The 23,259-nt window shown below is 55.6% G+C and overlaps 4 protein-coding genes across 6 annotated transcripts; 1 reads left to right on the top strand and 3 right to left on the bottom strand.

Annotated features, from left to right (window-relative positions):
• Window positions 1-1,614: 1,614 nt before the first annotated feature.
• On the top strand, window positions 1,615-5,853 carry TMEM150A (transmembrane protein 150A). The gene is made up of 8 exons (XM_061211306.1): window positions 1,615-1,697; window positions 2,220-2,399; window positions 2,842-2,889; window positions 3,231-3,317; window positions 3,958-4,025; window positions 4,335-4,462; window positions 4,679-4,856; window positions 5,079-5,853. Exons 2-8 carry the CDS (start codon window positions 2,233-2,235, stop codon window positions 5,318-5,320), a joined length of 918 nt encoding a protein of 305 aa, XP_061067289.1. The 5' UTR covers window positions 1,615-1,697; window positions 2,220-2,232; the 3' UTR covers window positions 5,321-5,853.
• Window positions 5,854-6,541: 688 nt separating this feature from the next.
• Window positions 6,542-8,804, bottom strand: RNF181 (ring finger protein 181). 2 transcript variants are annotated; one of them, XM_061211307.1, is made up of 5 exons: window positions 8,680-8,804; window positions 7,503-7,633; window positions 7,210-7,319; window positions 6,952-7,026; window positions 6,542-6,683 (listed from the first exon to the last, which is right to left on the bottom strand). In XM_061211307.1, the coding sequence occupies exons 1-5, from the start codon at window positions 8,763-8,765 to the stop codon at window positions 6,624-6,626; spliced, it is 462 nt and encodes a 153-aa protein (XP_061067290.1). In that variant the 5' UTR covers window positions 8,766-8,804; the 3' UTR covers window positions 6,542-6,623. The 2 variants fall into 2 exon arrangements, with proteins under 2 accessions (XP_061067290.1, XP_061067291.1); XM_061211308.1 differs by lacking the exon at window positions 6,952-7,026.
• A 1,972-nt stretch (window positions 8,805-10,776) lies between these two features.
• VAMP5 (vesicle associated membrane protein 5) lies at window positions 10,777-17,608 on the bottom strand. 2 transcript variants are annotated; one of them, XM_061211283.1, is made up of 3 exons: window positions 17,541-17,608; window positions 11,704-11,841; window positions 10,777-11,223 (listed from the first exon to the last, which is right to left on the bottom strand). In XM_061211283.1, the coding sequence occupies exons 1-3, from the start codon at window positions 17,541-17,543 to the stop codon at window positions 11,014-11,016; spliced, it is 351 nt and encodes a 116-aa protein (XP_061067266.1). In that variant the 5' UTR covers window positions 17,544-17,608; the 3' UTR covers window positions 10,777-11,013. The 2 variants fall into 2 exon arrangements, with proteins under 2 accessions (XP_061067266.1, XP_061067267.1); XM_061211284.1 differs by lacking the exon at window positions 17,541-17,608 and adding an exon at window positions 12,092-12,177.
• Window positions 17,609-19,727: 2,119 nt separating this feature from the next.
• On the bottom strand, window positions 19,728-23,036 carry VAMP8 (vesicle associated membrane protein 8). The gene is made up of 3 exons (XM_061211390.1): window positions 22,929-23,036; window positions 21,455-21,613; window positions 19,728-20,185 (listed from the first exon to the last, which is right to left on the bottom strand). Exons 1-3 carry the CDS (start codon window positions 22,929-22,931, stop codon window positions 20,045-20,047), a joined length of 303 nt encoding a protein of 100 aa, XP_061067373.1. The 5' UTR covers window positions 22,932-23,036; the 3' UTR covers window positions 19,728-20,044.
• Window positions 23,037-23,259: the final 223 nt, after the last annotated feature.

Raw genomic sequence — 23,259 nt, 5'->3', positions numbered from 1 at the left:
CTCCAACAGGTTTCCTGTTTCCATTTTTACCTTCCACTAGGTCCAAAAAGGTTTCTTCTTTCTCAAGCTGTTGTCCAGTTAGTTTATCTTCTCCATTTCCCCCATGGTACAGGGCCCTGTTTCTGCCTATTACGTTTGCTTCACCAGTGCTGCCGAACTTAAGCTCCCTGGTTCCCGGCAGCCTGGGCCCATGCTCCCTTCAGGTAAAGGTCTGTCGGCCCCAGTGTTGTCTCACAAGGGCTCCAACAGATGCTGGGCTGCCGTTTAGAGTGCCAGGTACACTTCCGGTGTGTGAAAGGAAGATTTCCTGCCCTTTTAATCATGAAAAGAATGTCTAGGAGGGCACCCTTGGCCTGTTAAGTGTGGGCGAAGAATGTCTCCTGCCATATCAGGAAAAAAAGGATGTGACCATCAAGCCTGCAGCCACCCCCAACTGTGCACCCTGAGGGGATTTGGGGTGGATGGAGAAAAGCAGGATATTGGCCCTAGATAGTTAAGGTGCATATCAAAGGCATGATTTCAATGAGCCCAGACTCTTGTATCTTCCCATACGTAGAAAAGCGCTAATTCATTAACTTGAGGTGTCTGTTTACTGGTCTTTAATTAACAGTAAGCTTTTGATATTACAAATACCTGGGTTTTGCAAAAACTCCCATCCTGGCTTCTCCCCTGCTGCTTTGGAGCAGTCCTTCAGAGGTATCCGAGAGAGGCTGCCTCCAGGGCTTGAGTCCTCAGAAAGTCTACCGAATAAAACAATTCTCAACTTTTAGGTTGTGCATTTTTTTTCATTCAACATAAATTTTGGTGAAGCTGTTGGGTAATTTATCCTCACGGTATCCTGTTTGCTTTTTCCCAGATTTGTCTGGGTCGCCTGCCTTCCTCTCCTCTCTTTTGCCTCCCAACACCTGGCCAAGTGTGTCTACTTAGAATGGATATTGTTTCAAGTGAGTGCTCAGCAGTCAGGAAACACATTTTGGACACTGACTTCTGGACAGTACACCGTGTACTTGTACCCTTGAAAATAAAATGTATCTGATGAAAGTAGACCTCGAGAGTTTGCTGAGCTGAGGGAAGCAAAAGCCAAATCCAGGGCGCTAGAGTTTCCTAGGGAACAGCCAAGGCTTTGTGCTTGCTTCTCTGCAGACCCGCCTCGCCTTGGACAGCGGCAGGCACGGGGTGCCACATGGAGGGAGGCTGCCCGAAGTCACTGTCGGCCAGTCCAGGCTGCAAAATGTGCGCGGCGGCTGAGGGAGGCTTCCTCCAGCCACGTGCGCGGTGACAATCACACGTGCGGCAGGAAGGCGGTACACACCCGGAGCTCCCCGCCTCCCGAAGCTTACCCCGCAGGAGCAGGGTAGATGGGGCTATCATTTTGGCTTCGGTGTCAGAGCCTCCGCTGGGGTCCCACGCCACCGCCCTCGGCGTCCAGGTCCCCACAAGTCGCGGTACCGCCCACCCTTCCAGCGTGACGCGGGCGCGGGGGCTCGGGAGTTGTAGTTCCCGGCTGGGCGCGAGAGCCAGGGCTGGGGCGGCGCGGACTCCACGTCCCGGCGGGCGGCGCGGCTCGGCCCGGGGCGCCGGGGGAGGGGCTGCTCGGCCCTTTAAACCATTCAGGGCAGCTCCGAGGGCCGCAGCCGGGGACGGCGCCACGCGGGGGCCGAGCAGACGCGGCGGCGGCGGCGGGGCGCTCCGGGGAGGTGCGTACTGGGCCCCTTCGTCCCCCGGACCTGCGGAGGCGCGGGTCCCCGGATCCCGGGGCCTCGAGGACCGTGGGCTCCGGCGCCCACGCGGGCGGGAGCGGGCCGGGCTGAGCTTCCCGCGTGAACCCGCCCCTTCCCCGCGGCGCTGGTGGTCAGGTGGCTGCCTGCCCCCGGCCGCCTCTCCACCCAGCCCCGGATCCCCTCCCAGGCTTTCCTTGGTGTGGTCCCCTGGACTGTCCTGATTCCAGCCCCTCTCCCAGCCCGGGACCCTCAGGCCAGGGAGAGTGGCTCCCTTTCTAGATGTTAGGGCCCCGCGGCGTTTCTGAACATCTGGGTGGAACGCGGAGGCCCCCGGTGGATGCCGGAGGGTGTCCACGTTGCGGCGGGGGCTCAGCCCGAAGTGTGGGCGCTCAGAGCCGCAGCGGGAGCCCTGCATCTGGTGTTGACCACCTTCCTCTCCCCCGCACCGGCTTTGGCCAGTCACTAGACCCTGGACTTTGACCTGTCTCTCTCCACCAGGCCCGGGCAGCTGATGGTTTTGGCGAAGTACCTTAAGGTAGCTGGGTCCACCCCCTCTTCCCCACCTACCTCTTGTCCTCCCCCCACACCACCACCACCCTGGCTCCCCTCCCTCATGACCGCCTGGATCCTCCTTCCTGTCAGCCTGTCAGCATTCTCCATCACTGGCCTATGGACTGTGTGAGTAAAGAGGGGGATGGGGGGAGGCAACTAGGGGACAAAATGGACCCAGGCTGAGGAGGGACAGGACCCAACAGGAGCCTGATGGCACACACAAAGTCCCTTGTCCTGTTGCAGGCTCCAGGGTGGTACCCAGGGTCACTCTGGCTGTCTGCAAAGCCTGGCCTAGTGCCTGGGCGCACAGCCCCTTGGGACAAGCTGGCACCACTGCTGTCCAGCAGGGTGGCCCTGACAGACACACTTCTAGCCAGGGCAACTTCCAGAGGTCCTCTAGTTTGGGACTAGGCTGTGGGTTCTAGAGTAGCGTCAAGCTGCAGGGCCACCCCAACTTGAGTCCCCGGAAAGGACAATGAGGCTGAAATGGGGGCAGAATCAAAGGAAAAGAGTCAGTGGGAAAAGGCTGGGTGCATCATGGGGCGGAGTGACCGTTGTGCTCCCGCAGGTATGCCATGGCCGTGATGAACCACCACGTGTGCCCCGTGGAGAACTGGTATGGCGCACTCTGCAGACAGCCTCACTCTAAAGCTCCCTTCATCTCTGTTCCCTCTGGGGCCGGGGCTGCCTCGAGCCAGATGGAGACACTGGGCCTCACTGCTCTTCTCTGACATTGGCAGCGCCTGCCCCTCCCCAGGCATGGCTTTGTGCCCACCTACCTGCTTCCCACCGTCATTCGCCCCTTTGGCTTCTGTCCTAGGGGGGCCCTGGGAAGTGGGCTCTTTCTGCCCCTGCCAAGGGAGGTCTGGGAGGGTGGTCTCCGAGAGGCCTGAGGCTACAGGCCGAGGGCCTGGGGGAACCCCTTTCCCCCAGGCTACTCTCTGTCCTGCCTGCCAGGTCCTACAACGAATCCTGCTCTCCTGACCCCACTGAGCAAGGGGGCCCCAAGACCTGCTGCACCCTGGACGATGTCCCCCTCATCAGGTAAGGCCTAGAAACCGCGCAGGTCACAGAGACCCAAGGCCCTGCTAGACTCCCAACTAAGCCCCCCCAGCAAAGGCCTGTCCTTGGGTCTCAGGAATAATAATTCCACTAAGAGCACTTAATTACAATATTACTTACCAATTACTATGTACCGGACCCTGTGCTGAATGCTTTACATGCGTAGCGGCATTTAATTCTCCTAGCACTAAGGCAGCTGTTGTTTTCACCATTTTATAGGCAAGGAAAGTGAGACAGAGCTATGTCATCCATCCAGGTCTCTCAGCTAGTAAGTGGAGGCACCTGGATTTAAGTTCAAGCTCTCTGTTTGCCCAGCCCAAGTTCTGGCTTAAGGGAAGCCAGACCCCCTGCAGGCCTTGACAGTCTTAGGGAGTCCAAGAGCCTCGGGGTCTGCTGAGCAATCCTGGGCACCGCCTACCCCAGCACGCACACCAGCTCTGCCCTGGGGGGAGGTGCGGCCAGCCTAGGGCCAAATGTTTGTGAGGGACACGGGCCCTTCTCATCATTCGGGCTTGCCTGCTAAGGAACAGGCACAGATAAGGCAAGGGAGAGCGGGCGGGCCAGAATGGGGCCTTCCGGTGCTCCTGCCCCACCTCACTCTGTCCTCGCCCCCTCCTCTCAGCAAGTGCGGCACATACCCCCCAGAGAGCTGCCTCTTCAGCCTCATTGGCAACGTGGGTGCTTTCATGGGTGAGTTGTGCCCTCGGCCCGACCACCGCCCCGCTCAGTCCCGCCCGCCCTCACACCCACTCCCCACAGAGGCCCAAGAAGCCCTGGCCTCGAGCCACCTACCCCGCCACGGGCTAAGGCCAGCGGGGCCACTTCCCTTCCGTTCCTTGAAGGCCCAAGGCTGACTCGTACACGGCCACGTTGGTAGGGCACACCACCTGCCTGTCCGTTCCCTTCCTGCCCTCAGAGTATCTGGGGGAAGCTGGTGGGCTCGCTGGGCTGGGCTGGGCCAGGGCCAGAGCCGGCCCCACCTGTGCTCTCCTCCCCCAGTGGCCCTGATCTGCCTCCTGCGCTACGGGCAGCTCCTGGAGCAGAGCCGTCATTCCTGGGTCAACACCACAACGCTCATCACAGGCTGCACCAACGCTGCAGGCCTGGTGGTGGTGGGCAACTTCCAGGTGCGCCCGCCTGCCCACCTCTTGAACTTCCCCGAAGGGGGCCAGGCTTTCGGCAGGGATCCTCAGTTTCCCGAGGGTGGACCCAGCCTGCGGGGCCTGCCCCTCAAGGTTGGGGGTGGGAAGAACAGGGCCTGGGAGGGGAAAAGCCCGGGAGGGAGGGACGGAGTGGGGTGGAGGGGGTCTGCTTCACGGGTCAGCCCCTCTCTCCGGGCCCAGGTGGATCACGCTAAGTCTCTGCACTACGTCGGAACCGGCGTGGCCTTCACTGCCGGGCTGCTCTTTGTCTGCCTGCACTGTGCCCTCTCCTACCACGGGGCCACTGCCTCCCAGGACCTGGCTGTGGCCTACCTGCGGATTGTGCTGGCAGCCATCGCCTTTGTCTCTCTGATCCTCAGTATCCTTCCAGGACAGGGCGGCCAGGAGCTCCTCCTGTAGCCCAGGCCCTCTCCCACCCAAGATGGGGATCCGCCCCCACCCAGGGTGGTCTTCTGCCCCCCTCTCCCTGGGAGGTGAGGCCTGGTCCTCTGCCCCAGCCTAGCCACATATCCGGGAAGGCAGAAAGGGTGTCGCCAGGCTCCCGCCCATCCTACTGAACGTTTCCTTAGCCCCATCCCAGGCGGGGTCTTCTTCATCCACGAGAGCTCTCAGCTGCAGCACGGGGCAGCCCTGTGCGAGTGGGTGTTTGTCATCGACATCCTCGTCTTCTACGGCACCTTCAGCTATGAGTTCGGGGCAGTCTCCTCGGAGACACTGGTGGCCGCACTGCAGCCTGCCCCCGGCCGGGCCTGCAAGTCGTCCGGAAGCAGCAGCACCTCCACACACCTCAACTGTGCCCCTGAGAGCGTCGCCATGATCTGAGGCCTGGGGAGGGTGGCTGGCCCAGCCTCCGCAGCTCCGCACCCCGTATCTCCTTTGCGTTTATTTTGTACCAAAAAACGATTTTGAGAAAGTATTCTGTTGGGACAGAGGCTTCCTCGCTCCTGGAGGAGTGGCCATCCCACACCCACCTGTGCCATACAGGAGCGGGCCCTGGCAGCTGCCCAAGCTGCGCACAGCCTGCTCCCCACACCACAGTGTTATTTTTATGTTTTAAAGGTCACATATCCTCATTCACCCAGCCAGCCCTTCAGGTGCCTTCTACTCCCCCGGTGCCAAGGCCAGACCACTGGGGTTTCCTGCTGCAGGAATTGGGGGCTGGGAACAGCAAGAGGGACAGCAGTCGGGGCGGGGGTGAGCACTCCTTAGTCTGTGGGAAGGGCCACTTCTGGGCCCACTGAGCTGCACTGGGATTCTTCACTCTGTTCCTTTCTTTAGGGCAAATAACACAGCAGAACCACGTGGGTATTTTAGTACTTTTTTTTATATATATATTAAAAGAATTCTAATTTGCATGTTTGTAGTCTGTTCTGGAGAGTCGGAGAGGGCCTGATCCTGGCTTTTCCTAGGCAAAGGATGGGAGAAAGCCTCTGCCCCCAGGGAGGGTCCTGAGCGCCCGCTGCTCTTTGAGAGCAGGACTGCCAAAAACAAAGGATGCCAAGCGCTATCCAAATACCCGGCAAGGGCTTGAAGCCCTTTCTGGGCCTTTAAACAGTCTAAAGAGCCGACTCGATCATTTCACACTGCCTGTCCTGCTCAGAGTCTGGTTTGAAGTCTGATTCCACACTAAGGGATATGAGAAAGGGAGGATACAGAGAACAACTTGAAAATGTTTGTTAGAAGCAATCTTTGCAGTGACGCTAAAGAAAGCCCCTGGGATTCTAAGGTTGACTAAAGATTGCAGGGGGAGGGAGAGAGATGATGGGCTAGTTTTTCTTTAGCATTTTTAAGTAACTACTGGGTGCCAGACCCTGACACATTTTGCTTTCCAACCACAGACACAGAGGCCCAAGCCCTGGCTGATCCGGTTGGTGGCCAGGTTCTTGAGCTGGGCCCTACTGCCCTGAGGCCGGCAGGCTTGGCAGAGAGGGATACACAGCCTGGTACCGTCTACGGTTCAGGACCACCTTCCCCCATAGCAGTAGAGACCCACTGGAGGGTACAGAGTCCCTGCCCAGGCCTGTGAGCAATGGAGCGGCAAGATGGGTAAAGAAACTTTTAATGAGAATTCGAGGCAGAAGAGGAAGGTGGTGTGGAGGAGGGCTGGTGTGCCGTCCCAGCCGCCTCATGTGTACATGGCGCCATGGAGGTTCTCGAGTCGGTGCTTCTGCTGCTGCTTGCGAGCCTGAAGAAAAGAGGGCACACTGGGCAGGGGCTGTACCCCGAGGCCTGTGGGTGAAGGGACAGAGCAGCCACCGTGGGGCTGGCTCACTGTTTTCAGGCCCTGGGCACCTACGATGTCAAGCCTCTTGCCCCTCGCTAAAATCACTGGGAAGGCCGCCAGAGTCAGGGACCATGAGGCCTACTCAGGCCTGCTGAGGTGGGGAACGAGAGCATCAAGGACGGACTCAGGGAGCCCCGTTACCACCCACTCCACTTACCCAGCCCCCTACCTTATCTCGTCTATACTCCTCGTAAGTGTCATCATCAGTGGGCAGCTCGTGGCGGCACAGGGGGCAGGAATTTGTCTGGGAAAAGCAGTGCAGTGTACGAGCCCAGGTCTGGTCTTGATAAGCTAAAAACCGTCTCCAGCTCCCAAATCCCACCCCTACCCCTCTCCCGTCTCTGATCCCCCCAATAGTCCATAAACAGAAAGCAGCTTGAGAACTGGGCCCAGGGCAGGGTGAGGGCTGGGAAAAAGGAAGCAGTACCTTGCTCAGCCAGGGCAGAATGCAGTTGGAGTGGAAGAGGTGATGGCAAGGCATCTCAATGGCAGTCTCCTCCTCCTCAAATTCCAAAAGACACACGGGGCACTTGAGCTCTTGAGGAGGGAGTGCTAATCAGGAGAGCTGCTATAGGCCCTACCTCCCAGCTCCCACTCCTGAAGGACACTTCTTGCCCCAACCTGGCCTGGAAAACTAAAGGGCCAGACCATAGTCTGGCTTCCAGAGGGGGTGGGTCTGGCAGACCTGACCCAAATCGTGGAAAGAATTAGTGTTCTCACCAGCCTGAGAGCCCCTGATGACTGTCCTGGGGAGGTTCTCAACTGCAGTCTTGGCAGCAGGTGGAGGCAGGTGGTGATCCCAATCTACTACCAACCCCAAGTCTTCGAAGTCCATCCTATTGAAAAGGGACCTGGGAAGAAGAATCCAAGGTCAGAACCGAAGAAAAATCATACTTTCGGGGCTTCCCTGGTGGTCCAGTGGTTAAGAATCCACCTGCCTATGCAGGGGACACGGGTTTGATCCCTGGTCCAGGAAGATCCCACATGCTGAAGGGGAACTAAGCCCATGCACCACAACTACTGAGCCCGCGCTCTAGAGCCCACGAGCTGCAACTACTGAGCCTGTGCACCACAACTACTGAAGCCCGTGCGCTCTAGAGCCCGCGTGCCACAACTACTAAGCCCACGTGCTGCAACTACTGAAACCCTCGCACCTAGAGCCCATGCTCCGCAACAAGAGAAGCCATTGTAATGAGAAGCCTACACACCGCGATGAAGAGCAGCCCCCGCTCGCTGCAACTAGAGAAAGCCCGTGTGAAGCAACGAAGACCCACCATAGCCAAAACACAAAAAACAAAAAAACCCATACTTTCTCATTGCCCCCACAGTCCACTAAGCATTAACAGATAAATACTCTGCCCAGCTACTAGTACTAATAGCTACCCCTCAGTAGTGCTCACTACATAAAAAGCACAGTGGGAAATGGCTTACAGCTGCCATCAGACAACCCCAAGCACGCAGGCTGTTTATTCCCATTTTACACATGAGGCAACAGCTCAGAGAAGTTACCCAGGCCACGCAGGAATGACCTGGTAAAGCCAGATTCCAAGTGGCAGTGTGGCTTCCATGCTTGGAGTTCCTAACGAATATGCCTACTCACAGCCACACGGCCCCTACCCCGCCCCCATGACCCGCCTACTCCAGTACCTCCTAGAGCCCACTGCCCTCCGGCCCCGACTCCCCCGACTCTCCAGCTCGTCTTTTCCAGAACCCCCTTGCCCGGGCCCCTCCAAGGACGATCCAAATTATCGACTTCCCCCGAATCTCACTGTGGAACTAACTCTCCTGATTATCCGTCCTCCTCTGAATCTACTGCCCCAGATAATCCGCTTTCTCCAGCCAGCTTCAGCCCAGAAACCTGCTGCGTGAGCCCTACCTCCCAGCCCCGCGCACCCACCTTGCGAGCTCCAGCAGCATGTTGGTTCGGGCATCCTGCTCGGGGTGCAACGGCTCGCAGTCGTGTTCATCGAAATAAGACGCCATGGCAGCGGGCCTGACACAGCCCTCAGACCCCGCTGGACCTCAGCCTCGCGGTGCTGGCCAATAAACTGGCGAGTTGAGGGAGGGTGACCAATCATAGCATCCGAAAGGCGGGCACAGTGGCTCTTTCGCCTCAGGGAAAGCGGAAGTATTGATTTTATCACCTTTCATTGGCTCGATTAAGTCAGGTGACCAAAGGCTGAAGCCAATGGCAGGGGCCGGGGCTGGTCAGAAAACTTTCGATTTGTAGTCCCGGCCTAGGGTAGGTTCATGGGAGTGACGTGTGGATCGCGTCCCTAGAGCCCTGAAAAACCAAGGGTCTGGGCTGTAGGGGTCCTCCATCCGCTCTGCGGCTCAGAGAGTCTCGGCAGGACAGATGTCAGAGGTCTCTCAGAGAGAGAGAGGGAGGCCCTGGCCCAGGGATCATGGTTCTGCGAGCCGAGGGATGCCTGATGTCAGGGTGCTTCCCGCTGCTCTGTCGCGGCCTCGCCGGGCACTTCTGCACGTTAGTTTGTTCAGGACTTGGCGCTTCACTCCTCCACGACTCCCGCAAAACAAACAAAAATTTCCTGCTCATTTCTTCTGTGTTAGGCACAATAATAAAGGCTGGGGCAGCCTCCCCAACAGAGAGGAGGACGATCCCTGCAGGGGAATCTGGGGCCTTACCAGCTCATGGAACTATCTGCGTGACCTTTAGCCCATTGCTCAACTTCTCCCCTAGCTTCTGTAAAACCAATGGCTTGAATTAAATAAGTGGTTTGCATCCCCAGCTACCCATGAATCTCCTGGAGAGAGAAGAAGAGGAGGGGTTGCAGCTTTAGGGAAAAAAACAAAAAAACCGTGTCTGATACTTAGCCTCAAAGATTCTGATTTAACTGATCTAGGCCTGGGAGTGGTACTTTTTTAATAAGTTCTACCGGTGATTCTGATGTGAGGCAAGGTTGAGAACGACTGCACTAAATGATTTGGATGATAGCTAGCATTTAGTTGGCATCTAGAACCATTACATTGAGAGATATTGTACGTAGGGTATAAATACTCTTCACAATCATCCTGGGAACTAGTATCATTATCCCCTGTTACATATGTAAAACCCAAGTCCACATTCACAGGGCCTCTTAGTGGTGTTGCACACCTAAGTGCAGCACCGGGTGCTTGCCTCCATCTTCCCCAGGAAAGGCAGATGGTGGTGAGCCTAGCGAAAGTAACACGCTCTGTGCGGGTACAGGTCCACACAACTCGATGGTTTGTTCTTGTTTCTCCGTCAGTAGCCCTCACTCCACCTAACAAGGAACTGTTTCTGTTGCACACTTGACCCTGAATTCCCCTTCCCACCCACTTTGACATGCAGTTAAGGAGTTCAGGCAGCGGCTGCCCTGTTTCCCAGGTCTTGGTAGGGCCTTTCCTTCTTCCCCGGCCTTTACCCAACCATCTTACTTGGTGCCCTGAAGGCACTGCCTCCCTGGCCCTTTGAAAAGCCCCAATTCTTTCCCACAGGGCAAACTTTGTGACTCTGCATTACAGCACCATAGAAGGAAGCCCTTTCCCTTTCCTGCCACCTACCCCACCTGTGATCTGGTGTAAAGCTTGAGGGAGAAATTGGAGCAGAGGTGCTCAAGGGGAAAAGTCTCTCTGAAGGTGAGAACCTTGTGATATAAAGATCTTGGAAGTGCTTTCCTTTTTGTCATCCTATCTGGAGTCCCATGGGTCCTCTGAACATCCCAAGACTCAGAAAAATAACAGATTTCATTCTCAGGGAAACAGACTTGGAGGGCACTGGTTGAAGGGTCTGGTTTGGGGGCTGTTGTGTCTTTACACCTGCACCCCAGGAGGATCTGTCTGTAGGGGTGGATCAAGTTGAGAAGGGAGAAGGGCCACCTCCCAAGGCTGGAGTCCTTTGGGACTTTCTGTTTTCCAAGCAGCCCCAGGGGTGGAGGCAGAGCAGGATGAACCAATCTGAAGACCTTCAAACACACACATACACACATACACCAGTTTTTAACCAAACAGCAGCTTTTAACCCAACAGCAGCTTTTACTAAGCTCCAGGTGGGGCTGCCCTGGCATGGCCAGCGCAGCAGGTTGCCCTCAAGGGCCAGTCTCTGGTGTGATAGGAAGTAACAAAGGTGCACAAATTGGTGCTGCCCTTCCACGCTCACTGGGGTGGCTCAGAAGGGAGCAAACTCCAGGGTTCTCTGAAGACCAGAACCGACCAGTGTGGCTATTCGGCCTCTTTTCCAGGCCCAGCTGTGTCATTCCCCAGGCCCTGAGGCAGCGCCTGCATCCTGGGCCTGTGGGGCACTGCTGCCCTTGCTGCTTTGCGGGAGAAACATGGCCAGCAACACTATCAGGAGGATGAGCAGACCACCGCCTACTACCAGCCCCAAGTAGATCCGGCAACGGACATTCTCCCAGCGCTTCTTCTGGGCCAGAGTCTTGGTTGTCTTGCTGAAGGCGGAGCTCTGTGGACACCCCCAGACACAGGGTAGGAGTTAGTGGTTTCCCCAGAGCCCTGGACCAGCTCCTTCCAACCCAGCCCCGGCAAGGCCTAGTCTCCTCCCGCAGCCTCCCCATCCTGTCAGCTCCCTTTCTCTACGCAGCCTGCCCTGGGACCCTCCCAGCCTGACTCCTGGTCTCCCACACTGGTGTAGCCCTTGACTCACAGCCCTACAGGCTCACTCCCAGTTAACAATGCCAGTCTTCAACCTTTAGGAAGATCCACAGCTTCAAACCAAGGCCTTCGTACTTCATGAGTACGAAGCACCCACCCATTGCATAGCTAAGCTAGGGATGCTTCAAGAAACCCCCAGTCCCCACACCGACCCTTGGGTGAGCCTCAGGCCCTACCAACGGCCGGGACACCCTGAGCACAGCCTGAGAGCTCCCTCTGAGGGCCCCTCCTAGCCTCTCCCTCCCCCTCCCTGCTTCTCCAGGCCTCACACCATGTCCAGGAGTTGGTCTGAACGCTGTTCCAGCTCCGCCAGCTTTCCATCGCGCTCCAGGACCTTGTCGAAGTTGTTGAGCATGATTTCTGTCACCTCATCCGCCTGCCGCTGGCACCGCTCCAACTCTTTCCCTGCCTGGACACCAAGCCCAAGGTCAGGGCTACATGAGGCCCCCACCTGACCCTCATCTGGTCCTGAGACCTAGAGGCCTCCTTGCCCCACTGCGCAAGCGCAAGCCCAAGCGCAAGCGCAAGCGCGTGCGTGCGTGCGTGTGTGCGTGTGCGCGCGCGCATGCGCGTGTATGAGTAAGGGGAACAGCGCCTTTCATGCAAGGGTCTGATATGTGCGGAGGGAAGGGCTGGCCTCTTGGGTGTGTACGGCTCACCTCTGGCTCCTCCCCTTGCCCATCAAGGCAGGTCCTAGGTCGGCCTTGACTTCCAGCATCTCAGCTTCTTCTAAGATGCCTGAGGATGGGACCTTCCCAGGACCCACCCTCCCACAAAGCAGACACTTGGCTCACCTGCTCCAGGATGGCCTCAACCTACTGTGCACCTGCCCTGTGGCTTCCCACTGGCCTAAGGAGGCAGCAAAGAACACAGAACCAAGCTGCTTGGCCAGAGCCAGACAGGGAGGAGATCCAGCTCACTGAGCTAGAGGGATAATTTTGGACCACCACACGTTATAGCCTCTGCCTAACCCCACAGACACACACACACACACACACACACAAACTGAGATCAGATCTCGCTCCCCTCCCTCCTCCAGCCTCTGACTGGTCAGGCCAGTTCTGCCTCCTGGCCTGACCCTGCTCCCACATCAATGCTCAAAGTCGATTCGCTGTCTGCCTGGGAGCCTCGGCCTTCCTGGCCTCTGGCCTCCAGCTTTCCAGCTAGCCAGGATCTTCACTGGGATCCAACTCACACAGGAGAGACCAGCTCTTGGATTTCCCAGCCTGGGCAGCAGCCTCACCTGACAAAAGAACCCAGCTCATTTCAGAGGACTGGGAAGGGAGTTGCAGGGTCCAAGCTGGGGGAGAGGCCAGGAAGAGGAGGAACACAGGGATCACAAGCAAGAAAGAAACTGGGCTTTGCATACATGCAACTGGGAGAGACCCAGGGCAGGAGGCCCTGGTAAGAGCTGGAGGTCCAGGGACATGTCAGGAGATGAGTCCCAGCAGATTAACAAACCACAGGAACTCCCTCCCCCAGCCCTGTCCCCCAGAGCCCAACCCTGTTCTCATCTCCTCCCCACAGAGCATGGGCCAAGCTCCCTTTCCTGCCAGACTATATTGCCCATTGTCTGCAGCAGACATTTTGGCACTTGACTGAATTCCACTTAAAACCAGAGAAAGGGAAGGGATCTGGTGGTCACAGAGGGCCACCTCCTACTCAGCTAAGAATCCCCGTTCAGGATCCCTGCAGCTGCCTTGCATGTAAACTCCAAGCATTCCCAGTATATGAATCCTATCTCCCCAAGTGGACCACAAGCTCCCAGGGGGAGGGCAGGGGCCAGTGCCCTGCCTTTGTCTGCCACCAGCCTGGAGGCCCAGGAGGCCAGCACAATGCTGACCATCTGTAAGGACTCAATGAGTGAGCCAACTGCATTATAACTTATCCAAATGCAACTGTCATTCTCAAGTTTGTTATCCCAGTGTGTTTATCTAGCCCAGCAGGAGTTTCAAGGGGCAGGCATCTGAAACCCAAGTAGGTCAATATTTACTCATGAGCTAGAAAAGCAACCCATTTCGAGAGGGGGCCGGCAAACCACAACAGAGCGGTACACTCATGGGCTGGGGGAAGCAGTAGCTGGGGAACAAGAGAGTATTATGAAGAAAGCAGGGAATTTGTACTCATCTCTTGAGTTTTCCTGAGTCAACCACCATCACCACTATTATTATGACTAAATTATTCAACAAGTCTCCATTACTTGGAGTGTCTCACATTCAAATAGTCCAAGGCAAAAACCTGGGAATGGACCAAGATTCAAAAATGAGAATCACTGCTAGAGATTGGTGGGATGTTACGTATCATTTTTTCTAATCTAAATGCTACAGCTGTTGTTATCTTATTCTCCAACATGGGGTGATGTTGGGCCACATTCTTCAGGAGAGCTGGCTGTGGCTCCCACTGCAAGCTGTAGCCTCCTTCCCCCACTGCGAAGCCAGGCCTGTCCGGAGCCCAGATGGGCCCAGGCCTAAAAGAACACATTCGCACCAGGGAACACAGAGGGCTGAGGCTCAAGTCTCTAGCCCTCCTTGGTCCCCCTCAACCAGAGGAAAAAGGACACTGTATGCACGGATCTCTGCTGGCACGGTGATTCAAATAAAGAACTGCGGGGTGTGGAAGGAGGTAAAAGACCGGAGGGCGGCCACGCTGCATCCTGCCACATAGAACTCAACATAGTGCCTGGCACACCGTGAACGCGTGGAAAATATTTTCTGAATGAGTTGGGCCGGTTCTTGAAAAGATCGCTATAGGCTGGGGGAAAGAGGTGTGTATGATACAGTTAGAGAAGAGTAATGAGTTTACCCCATGACATACAAATAGCGAGTGTTGAGCCGCCCACAGACTGGTGATTCCTGAGAACCGAGATGGACGGGGCGGGGGGCATGTGGTGGAGACTACTGCCACAGGCAAACAGAGACACACTCTGGACAGTGACGGATCTGGCAGAGGGTAAAAGTCAAGAAGAGGAAGCTTCCGTTGGGGGAGGGATGGATCAAGAGTTTGTGTAGGTTTCTGAGCCTGGAGGGGCTTCAGGAGACTTTCTCTGTTGGTGGTAGACTGGCATGAACGAAAGTGAGATAACTCAGGCCAGAGGACACCAGAAGGCATGTAGAAATGCTATCAGCAAGGGTATGTGAAGAGGTCCCCAGGCTGGGGGGCCGGGAGGAACGGAGGGCAAGAGAGGAAGGGTGGGTGAGAGGCACTTCCGAGCTTGGGTAGGGGCAGCATTGTTGGCAGACAGAGGGTGGTAGTTACACAGGAAATTGACAGACTGTTACCCGGTGTGCAGAATATCCCTCCTTCAATTCTCAAATCTCTCCTTGGGTTTTTCCAGGCCAAATACAGCTGGTTCCTCTGAAAAGAAAGCTCTCAAAAACCTCCCTGTCCAAACTCTCCTGTCTCCCCTCTTTCCTGATTAGTGCCTACGAAACCCTATCCCAGCTGTCACTGTTGTCATCTTCAGAGGGACCCGGGCAGCGACCTGGTGTATCACCTCCTTCCTGGGTCAGCGCTCGCCTGAGCTCAGAGCCTAAGAGCCGGGCTCTGCATTACAGCCCTGGGTTCTTTCAAATCCTGCCTCTGCCACTCACCAGCTGAGTGACTGAAGACTGGGGATATGACATTCCTGACCCCTCCGCTTCCTCATCTATAAAGTGGTGACAATAATATCTCCCATAACATTAGCTAAGGCATGTGGCATGTTATAAATAAAGTGCTTAGCACAAGTCCTGACACATACTAAAATGCTCAATAAATAATAGCTATTATTGCAGTAGCCCAAGTTTCCCTAGGTTTTTTTTAGCTGTCAGATCCCAGGAACCACACCTGTGGTCAATAAAACCTCTTAAATATTTTTACGAAATACACAGCCAAGCAAGCTCTTCCCTGTTGCCACCTTGTGCACTTAATCGTTTCTAACCTAAATATAAAACTTGACATGGGCCTTTGATAACCTATATCTATTTTATTTCCATCAGGCGCTGCAGGCTGTTGAGAAGGTTTTACCTCTTGACAGTAATAATAGCTCCCACTCAAGGCGCACATACTCTGAGCTGAGGACTGTGCTGCTAGCTCTTTGTTCACTTTATCTCATTTAAGCCTCACAACAATCCACTGAGGAAAGTACTCTCATCCCAGTTTTATAAGAAACTGAGGCTCGGAGGGGTTAAATCACCCATCCAAGGTCACAGAGCCAGTGAGTAGAAGATCTGGGAGTTGAACAAACTTAGTCTCCAAGGATCACATTCTTAACCCCTGTGTTAAACTGGATGCGGGTAAAGGGAGGTCAAATGCTTTAGCTGGCTGGCTAAAGACTCACCAAGTTTGATGCTGCCAACTCAACTTGTGTGCATATGAGGGAGGCCTGTGGCTCAAAACCCAAATTCTTTGCACAGAGCATGAGTGAGGACCATCTACAAGATGAATGAATTCATTACCCATTCAATTTCTATCTTTCCCATCACTATTTTGTTCCTACTCTATCCCCTATACTAGTCACCATGACTGGCACAAAGGAAATGCCCAAGAAACACTTGTTAACTGAATGAATCAGAAAAGAGGAGAAAAGAAGGGAAAGCAAGAAGGACCAGGTAGGGAAGGCGGATGGGAAGAAGGAAGGGAAAGTGCTAAGGGTGGACAAAGCGGCAGCAATAAGAGAAAAAACAGAGGGAAGGGGCTAGGAGATGGTTGGGAGAGAGAGATCAATCCCCAGGCTCAGATCCACTATTCGCCTCAGATGAACCTGTGAGAGTCCCAGAGTTTCCCAGTACCCCCCAGTAAATTATCACAGCCTCAGCCTTCATTTCAAGAGTTTCCTCTTCTCACCAAGTGCTAAGGGCCGGCCACAAGCCCAACCTAACCCTGCCTGATTCCTTGCTCTGCCCGCTGGGAAGTGGGCTCTGGGCTCCGTCCCATTCCCTGGGCCTCCCTCAGTTTCCTGGCCTGGCCTTAGAGCTCAGTGCTACCTTCCTGCCCCGCTTCCTCTTCCTGCCTCCAGTTCCCTGGAGATGAGGCCATCCAGGCATCTCGACCCCCAGCCAGGCCATATCCACATCCACATCCATCACACCTCTGCTGGCTTCTCCATGGCGGAATCTTTTTTTTTTTTTGGCAGTATCTTTTTTTTTTTTTTTCTCTTTTTGGCCGTGCCATGTGGGATCTTAGTTCCCTGACCAAGGATTGAACCTGTGCCCCCTGCATTGGCAGGGCAGAGTTTTAACCTCTGGATCCCCAGGAAAGTCCCTCCATGGCAGAATCTTAAAGCACCAAGCCTGCTTCCTGCCGGGCACAACTTCCCAGGAGTTACAGGGGAGAGGAGAAGCGACTGGCACCAACTGCTCCTGACACCTTTGCCTTGGAAATGACAAGTGGGGACAGAGGCCAGAGTCTACAGCAGGAGTGGGGGATGACTCAACTCAAGAATGTGTCCCTAGGTACGGGTTAGAAGGGAGTCAGGCTATGCCACACTGATAACTTCAGTGGAACTTTTATAGTAAACATCTTTCTTTCTCTGTCTCCAGGGGAAGGAGTTTGCCCTCCAACACCCTGCCACAGGGCTGGCCTCTACCACCCCATCGGCTCAGGTTTCCAACCCCTGGGCCAGACTTGGCTCCTCACAGCTCCAGGAAGGGCTGAAGAGGTCACCATATTACCCACCACTTCTCAGGAGCAGGTTCTGAGGGCCAGGCAGGTCTCTGCCATTGTATCTCCTCTAACCTCCTAAGGACCCAGCAAAGCGGGTATCGCTGACCCCACTTCACGATGCGGAAAAGGAGGCTCAGGGAAGCTAAGTGACTTGCCCGGGGTCACAGAGCGGGTAAGTGGCCACCACCAGGATCTCAGCCCGGAGTCTGACTCCGAAGCCGGTGCTCGTAACCGCTTGGCCCCGGCAAGTGGGAATCCGGAGTCCCGCTCACTCGGCGCGGGGCAGCCGGGACCCTCGCACGCCGCCCTTTCCCTCCCGCGATGCGCGCGACGAGCCGAGGGTCCGGCCCCGGTCCTGCTTCCGGGCGCCGTTCCGAAGGACGCCCCCGCCCTTGGACTTCGGACTCCCGCCTCACACCCACACCCACCCACGCTCGCCCTCTGCCCACCGCCCCGGGCCCTCACCATCGCCGCCGCCGCTGCCTCGCCGCTCCGGTTCCTCTGCCCGAGCGGCCGCAGTGCCAGGGATCTGGGAGGAAGCGGAGGGCGGGGCGGGGCCTGCCTGGCGGGGGCGGGGGGCGCGCCTTCTGAGAGCGGCGACCGAAACCAAGTCAAATCAGTCAAATCGGAAGCGGCCGGCGATGGCTCCCGGGATCCCGGTTCGGCACCTCTCCCCGGGCCGCCGGCGCCCGGATCGGGATGACTGCCCAGCCTGGTGAAGTGGGGCCTCCGCTCAATCAGCCTGGTGCCTGGTCTACAGCTCGGGACCCCAGTCTATGAAATGATCCCAGTGGAGTGGGCTCTGGAACGGGCTCAGGGAATCCTCTCTGGAACTGCATCCAAGCTCAGGTAGACCGGGTTGATCTGGGGAGGAATCATTTATTCATTCAACAAGCACCTGTAGGAGCGCCATTGTCCTGCACTGTGCTAGGCGCAGGAAACGCAGTGAACAGCTGGACAGGGTCTTTGCCACCTTGGTGAGTGCAACTCACCCATAATCAAAAACCGACCACACCAAAGTTCTGAAACTAAATAAAGTTTATTCACAATAAATATCATGAGTGCACTACCTGCCACTGGAGGGTACATTTTAAAACGGTCAATTGTATGTTTTGCGAATTTTACCTCAATTAAAAGAGAAAACAGACCCCCGTGGAGAAGGTGCTAGCTCTAGCTTTTTCTTTCTTTCCCCTTCACCACGTGGGCAAGTGCAGCCCTGTCCTGATATGACCCCCTTCCTCAGCTGGAGGATTAGGGAGGCTGGTGTGTCTAACCTTCTGTCCAGAGCCTCCCTGAGCTGAATCTATCCATCCTCAGCCTGCCCTTTCACTGCTACAGAGAAGCCACCAGCCACCTGTTCTCTACCCCACCCCATACCATCCCAACATCTCAAAGGTGGCCCCTCTGGGGGAAGGGGGTTGGGGGCTTCCCTCTCCCACGTTGAGCCCCATGTGAGCACAGACCCCACCCCCAGCCTGGACAGACTAGGTCCCAATCACCCCAGTTGCTTGGACCTCGAGTCTAGGAGTGGACTGAGAAGAGAGAGGATGGACAGGATCCTGACAAAGTCTGCCCCCAGGGTCTCTTCTGTGCTTTCCTCCCTTCCTAGTTTTCAGGGCATGGTTCTATTTTTTTTTTTTTTTTTTGGCTGCGCTGCGCGGCATGTGGGATCCTAATTCCCCAACCAGGGATCAAACCCACGTCCCCTGCATTGGAAGTGTGGAGTCTTAACCACTGGACCACCAGGGAAGTCCCCGGAGCATGATTCTAGAACCTGACTTGCCAGTACTAGTCCCCAGTCCTGTTTCCCAACCCCGCCCCTTCCAGACTCCCTCCCCAAATCAGGTTCTTTTCAATTCTGGAAAGCCTATGGGGGAAATAGGGACAGAGATGACGTGAACCCTTCCCCCAAACCAAGGCGCACTGGGCACTGGAAAGAGTGACAATGATGGTGGAACCTGGTGGAGAGGAGGGAGGCTCAAAGACAGAGAGGTCCATTGTCCATGGAGGGGAAGGAAGGCCATAGGCCCTGTCCTGTGACACTGACTGTGCCCAGCCACGAGATACGGGTGAGAGATGCTCACCCCCTCAGGACAGCTGAGACCCAGAGGCCCTGCTAAGTTCCAGAAGGACAGGGGCAGACAAAAGACAAATAGAACTCGCAGAACCACAAGAGAAGGAAAAGCAGTTCAGTTCCTCTAACCCCCTCACTCTAAGACTACAACAGGGCCACCAAAGAGAAACGGCAATGATGGGAGGGGCGGGAGGCCCTTAACCAGATTCCTAAATGCTCTGCCCAGGTAGGCTTCATGTCTCCGCTAACGCTTCCAGCAGAAAACTAATAAAGAAAATGGCAAGACCCAGAGGGGATACTTAAGAGTCTTACATACTACCCTAAAATGCTGGGAAGGTTTTGAATTTTCCATACGCCAAGACCTCCAGAAAATTCCTGTTCTTGAGACCAGTGACAATGATGGAACAAGGGGAGATAAAGAAAGAGAGTTACCATCTTTTTTCTCCAAACATATGCTCTCCACCCCTCCAACAGCTTGGGCCTCCAATGGGAGGATCTCTGCCAGAGGGCGTCCTTGGGGAGAAAAGAAATGGAAGGGCCAAAGGCAAAATGGAAAGGGAGAAAGTACCTCACATGCATAGGGATACTGAAAGGTCTTTATTGCCCACTGGCCACCCTCAGTTCCATCAGTTTCCCAGCCATGTGCTGGCCCTTCTGGGTCTCTCCAACCAACTCTGAGGACCCCTGAAACACAGCCACAGTCCAGCTCTCTCCTTCTGGGGACCAAGGTGCTCCCTGGGGCAGACAGTGTGGTAGAGGGGCCTCAGAGTGAGGGGCGGGAGGATGGAGCAGCATTCCCTGTGGAGAAAGACAGGAGCGAGGGCCCCTCTTGGCACCCACTATGGAAGGTTGCCCCCGAAGAAGAGGGCAGGGTGGGAGGGGTTCCCTAAGTTACTTAAGGGATGGCACCCGTGGCAAAGAGCACGATGAAGAGGACGATGATAAAGACTATCACGCAGATGAGGACGATCATCTTCACATTCTTCCACCAGAACTTCCGAGCCACCTTCTGCGATGTGGTCTTGAAGTGCTCGGACTGTTGGGGATAAGGCAGAGTCACCCAGTGCCTCCTGCCACTGGAATGAGCATACCAAGACCCACATGCCATACATCTAAACATTTAAGTGCTAAGTTGAGGTAACAGACTGCTAAATAAAATAGTTCTGTCCTCCTACCTTGACAAATGTACCTTCACAACCATCTGGTGAACCAATTCAAACTTAGAATTCTTGGGCTCCCTCTGGTCCCCTGCCTGCCCCCTTCTCTTCTTACCCCTGCACTGCCATGCACACTGAGGGGCCTTTGACGCACGCTCACACCCAGGGTTGTGACACTGGCAGCACAACCCACCCTGGGGAGGGCAGACACTGGGGCTGAGGGGTACAGGCTCCAGGTGGACACATCTCCCTGGTTCCATAACTTCTGGCCACATGAGGACTGCTGAAGCTGGAGGAGGGGCCAGGGCAGTACAGGGGTTGGAACTGAGGGAAAATGCTCTTCCTCTCCCAACTTGAATTGCAGAAATTGTTTCCCTGGGCCATGCTTCCCAGATTGGGCTGTGGAAAGAAACACTAAGTCCCAGGGAGTCAAATGAGCTATGTTCAAGATTACACACAGGACTCAGAAAGCTATGGCCAGTCTCTCCCTGGAATCTTAGTTTCCAGCCCTCTGGTGAAATTTATAGAGTTACTCCCTCCCTGAACAGCTGGCTTCAGCCTCTGGCTGGAGGGAGAGAAGAATGAGATCTAGCAAGATGTGTGGGAGATATTATTCCAGCCTTCAGCCAGCAGAGGATCCTGGGATCAAAGACTTTTACTCCTCTTCCCAGCTTCTTTTTAAAGCTGGCTCAGCAAGACTCTAACAATTTTCCACCCCCTGCCTAATAACTCCTGGGGAAGGCCAAAGGCCCTAAGAGGATTTTCTGGAGCCAATATTTTTGTCCTGGGGAGGCCAGGTCCAAATGATTGTCAAGAGCAGCCTTCAAAGGGAAAGTCGATTTCATAGGAGAGAAGCCTAAGAAAGCACAGGCTGACCGAGCCATCTATCTGTCTCATAAAATGTCTCCATGGGTCCACCCCCGCATCCCCAGCCCCAGTCCCTGAACCCATTCCCTGGACCCCAGCACCAATCAGTGGAGTAGAGCAGAATCAAAAGTGGGGATTCAGCTCACATCAATTCCCAACGCAGGTAAAAAGGCAGACTTCCCTCCTGATCATTCTGCCACCAAGACCACCAAGCCTCAAGCCCCCAATAATCCTCCTTCCCCCTCTTCCCCTGGTCCCCACTGGGCTCCCCATCATCTCACTGTGGCTTCCAGATCCTCTGTCTTGTTACGGAGATGGTCCAAGTTTTCTCCCCGGGCCAGGATCCGCTCCACATTCTGGGTCATAATATTCTTGACTCCCTCCACTTCACTCCGCAGGTTTCGCACACGGTCATCTCCTCCACCACCACTGGCCTCCTCCTGGGCAGCCACACAGGAGTTAATTAGGCCTGAGACTCAGCCTCAGAGGCCAGAGGAGGGGGAGGCCTAAGGTGGACTTTAGCTTTTTGTAATGCTTGAACTGTTTGCAAAGAGAATGTTTTCCTGTAGCACTTGTGTAATCAAAAACAAATGCATTTTTAAGCCCCAGATGGTGAGAGTCATGCTAGGAGACAGACTGGATCCAACTTCTTTGTGGGTTCTCAGGGCACGTGAGAGGACGAGAAGTAGAGAAGCACGCTCCCAAAGCCCTCTCCACTGCTTCCTTGTTCCTCAGAGAGGGTCAGAGGAGACCGCTGAGCCAGCACCTCACAAGGCACAGCCCCACCGTTACCTATGAATTCCCAGATCCCACCGGTCCTCATTAAAAATGCCTGTGCCCCGCTCCCCCGCAGACCACCCTCCCCTAGCCTAACCCGCCCTCTCTTCAAGACAGCAGCTGGAGAGCTGCTCCGCCCTCCTGGGCAGCCTGAGCCCCAGCAACCAGGCTCCAAGTCCCTCACAAGGCCCCACGAGAGACAGCCGTTGGGCCACAAACTTCTGCTTTCCCCACCACTAAGCACCGCGCGAAGGCACCACGCCATTGCCTGCTTAAGCAAGTATGAAATATACAAACAGCAGCCTGGGTGTTGGGGGAAATGGAGGGCAAGTCCTCCCTGGCTGATGCCTCATCCTCAGGCTTTCTGATAAGGTTTTTGAACAGGGAGGGAAAAACACTGCTAAGCTCCTCCCTCCCTGACCCACTAGACTTCCAGACAACAAGCCAGGGGCAAGGGTCCAAACTAGAGTATCACAGAGAACCAACTTCTGACTTTTTTTTTTTTACAAACCCTCAGCTCTCTTCCTCATGTTTGTGGAGAGGGGGCAGATTCCTTGGACTCGACGGAGAGACAAATTCTTTGGGTTTCTGTACAGGGATAAAGTGAGAGGCAGAGCGGGATTCCTGCCGCTGGGCTGGAATCTGCGCCGGGAACAGCAGAGGCACTGCCCAGGAATGTCACAACACCCGAAGGCCGGAGGGCTGGAGGAGGAGATGAATTAGGATCTCCCACTCCCACCGCAGCTCCACTCCAGGCCAGCTCAGGGCTCAGGAGAGGGAGGGAGCAGAGAAGGAGCAGGAACACCCGCCCAGGCAGCTCAGACCTATTTGCAGCCCAGCTGTCAAAGAAGAGAGGTCACAGTCAGCGCTGGCCCAGCCCTCAGATTTTGCCACCAGCTTTCCTTTGGTGATCCCCAGCCCCCAGCCCCCTCTGGCTGCTCGTGAAATCAGCCCCTTCTTAGTTTCCAGCTCTCTCACCATGTTTCCGAGCGGCTCGGGCCTGTCGGCAGCAGGACTCTCGCCTAGTCTGTTTCCTCTCGGGCAGCCGTCGGTTCACTTCCTGCTTGTCCAACTTTCAGCCCGCCCCCGCCCACCTCGCATCCCGAGCCTCTGCGGCCACACCTCGCGCAGGTTCCCCAGGTAGGCGGGCACTCTCCATTGCTCTCCCAAGTCTCCTGGGAAACCAGGGCTTAGGTTTAAAGCGACAGGGCTCCCCGGCACCACATTTCTTCTAACTTGTCAGGAACAAGAAAAGAAAGATCAAGCAGTCCTCCTAGGTTTCCTGATATAGAAAGGGCAGCCGACTCCT

The sequence above is a fragment of the Eubalaena glacialis genome, chromosome 14 (assembly GCF_028564815.1).
Source record: "Eubalaena glacialis isolate mEubGla1 chromosome 14, mEubGla1.1.hap2.+ XY, whole genome shotgun sequence".
NCBI lineage: Eukaryota > Metazoa > Chordata > Mammalia > Artiodactyla > Balaenidae > Eubalaena > Eubalaena glacialis.
Note: the sequence above shows the minus strand (reverse complement) of the source record. Positions and strands in the feature narration are given on the sequence as shown.

What these genes read in the sequence shown, in the direction of transcription:
- RNF181 (XM_061211307.1), bottom strand. Translation starts at nt 8,765, where the DNA reads ATGGCGTCTTATTTCGATGAACACGACTGCGAGCCGTTGCACCCCGAG. An exon ending in CATCAGGGGCTCTCAGGCTG is followed by an intron (nt 7,320 to 7,502) that starts GTGAGAACACTA and finishes TCCCTCCTCAAG; the next exon opens with AGCTCAAGTGCCCCGTGTGT. An exon ending in TTCTGCCCTGGCTGAGCAAG is followed by an intron (nt 7,027 to 7,209) that starts GTACTGCTTCCT and finishes TGCTTTTCCCAG; the next exon opens with ACAAATTCCTGCCCCCTGTG.
- VAMP5 (XM_061211283.1), bottom strand. An exon ending in CAGACCAACTCCTGGACATG is followed by an intron (nt 11,224 to 11,703) that starts GTGTGAGGCCTG and finishes GGGTGTCCACAG; the next exon opens with AGCTCCGCCTTCAGCAAGAC.
- VAMP8 (XM_061211390.1), bottom strand. An exon ending in CAGAGGATCTGGAAGCCACA is followed by an intron (nt 20,186 to 21,454) that starts GTGAGATGATGG and finishes TATCCCCAACAG; the next exon opens with TCCGAGCACTTCAAGACCAC.
- TMEM150A (XM_061211306.1), top strand. Translation starts at nt 2,233, where the DNA reads ATGGTTTTGGCGAAGTACCTTAAGGTAGCTGGGTCCACCCCCTCTTCC. An exon ending in ATCACTGGCCTATGGACTGT is followed by an intron (nt 2,400 to 2,841) that starts GTGAGTAAAGAG and finishes GTGCTCCCGCAG; the next exon opens with GTATGCCATGGCCGTGATGA. An exon ending in TGGTGGTGGGCAACTTCCAG is followed by an intron (nt 4,463 to 4,678) that starts GTGCGCCCGCCT and finishes CTCCGGGCCCAG; the next exon opens with GTGGATCACGCTAAGTCTCT.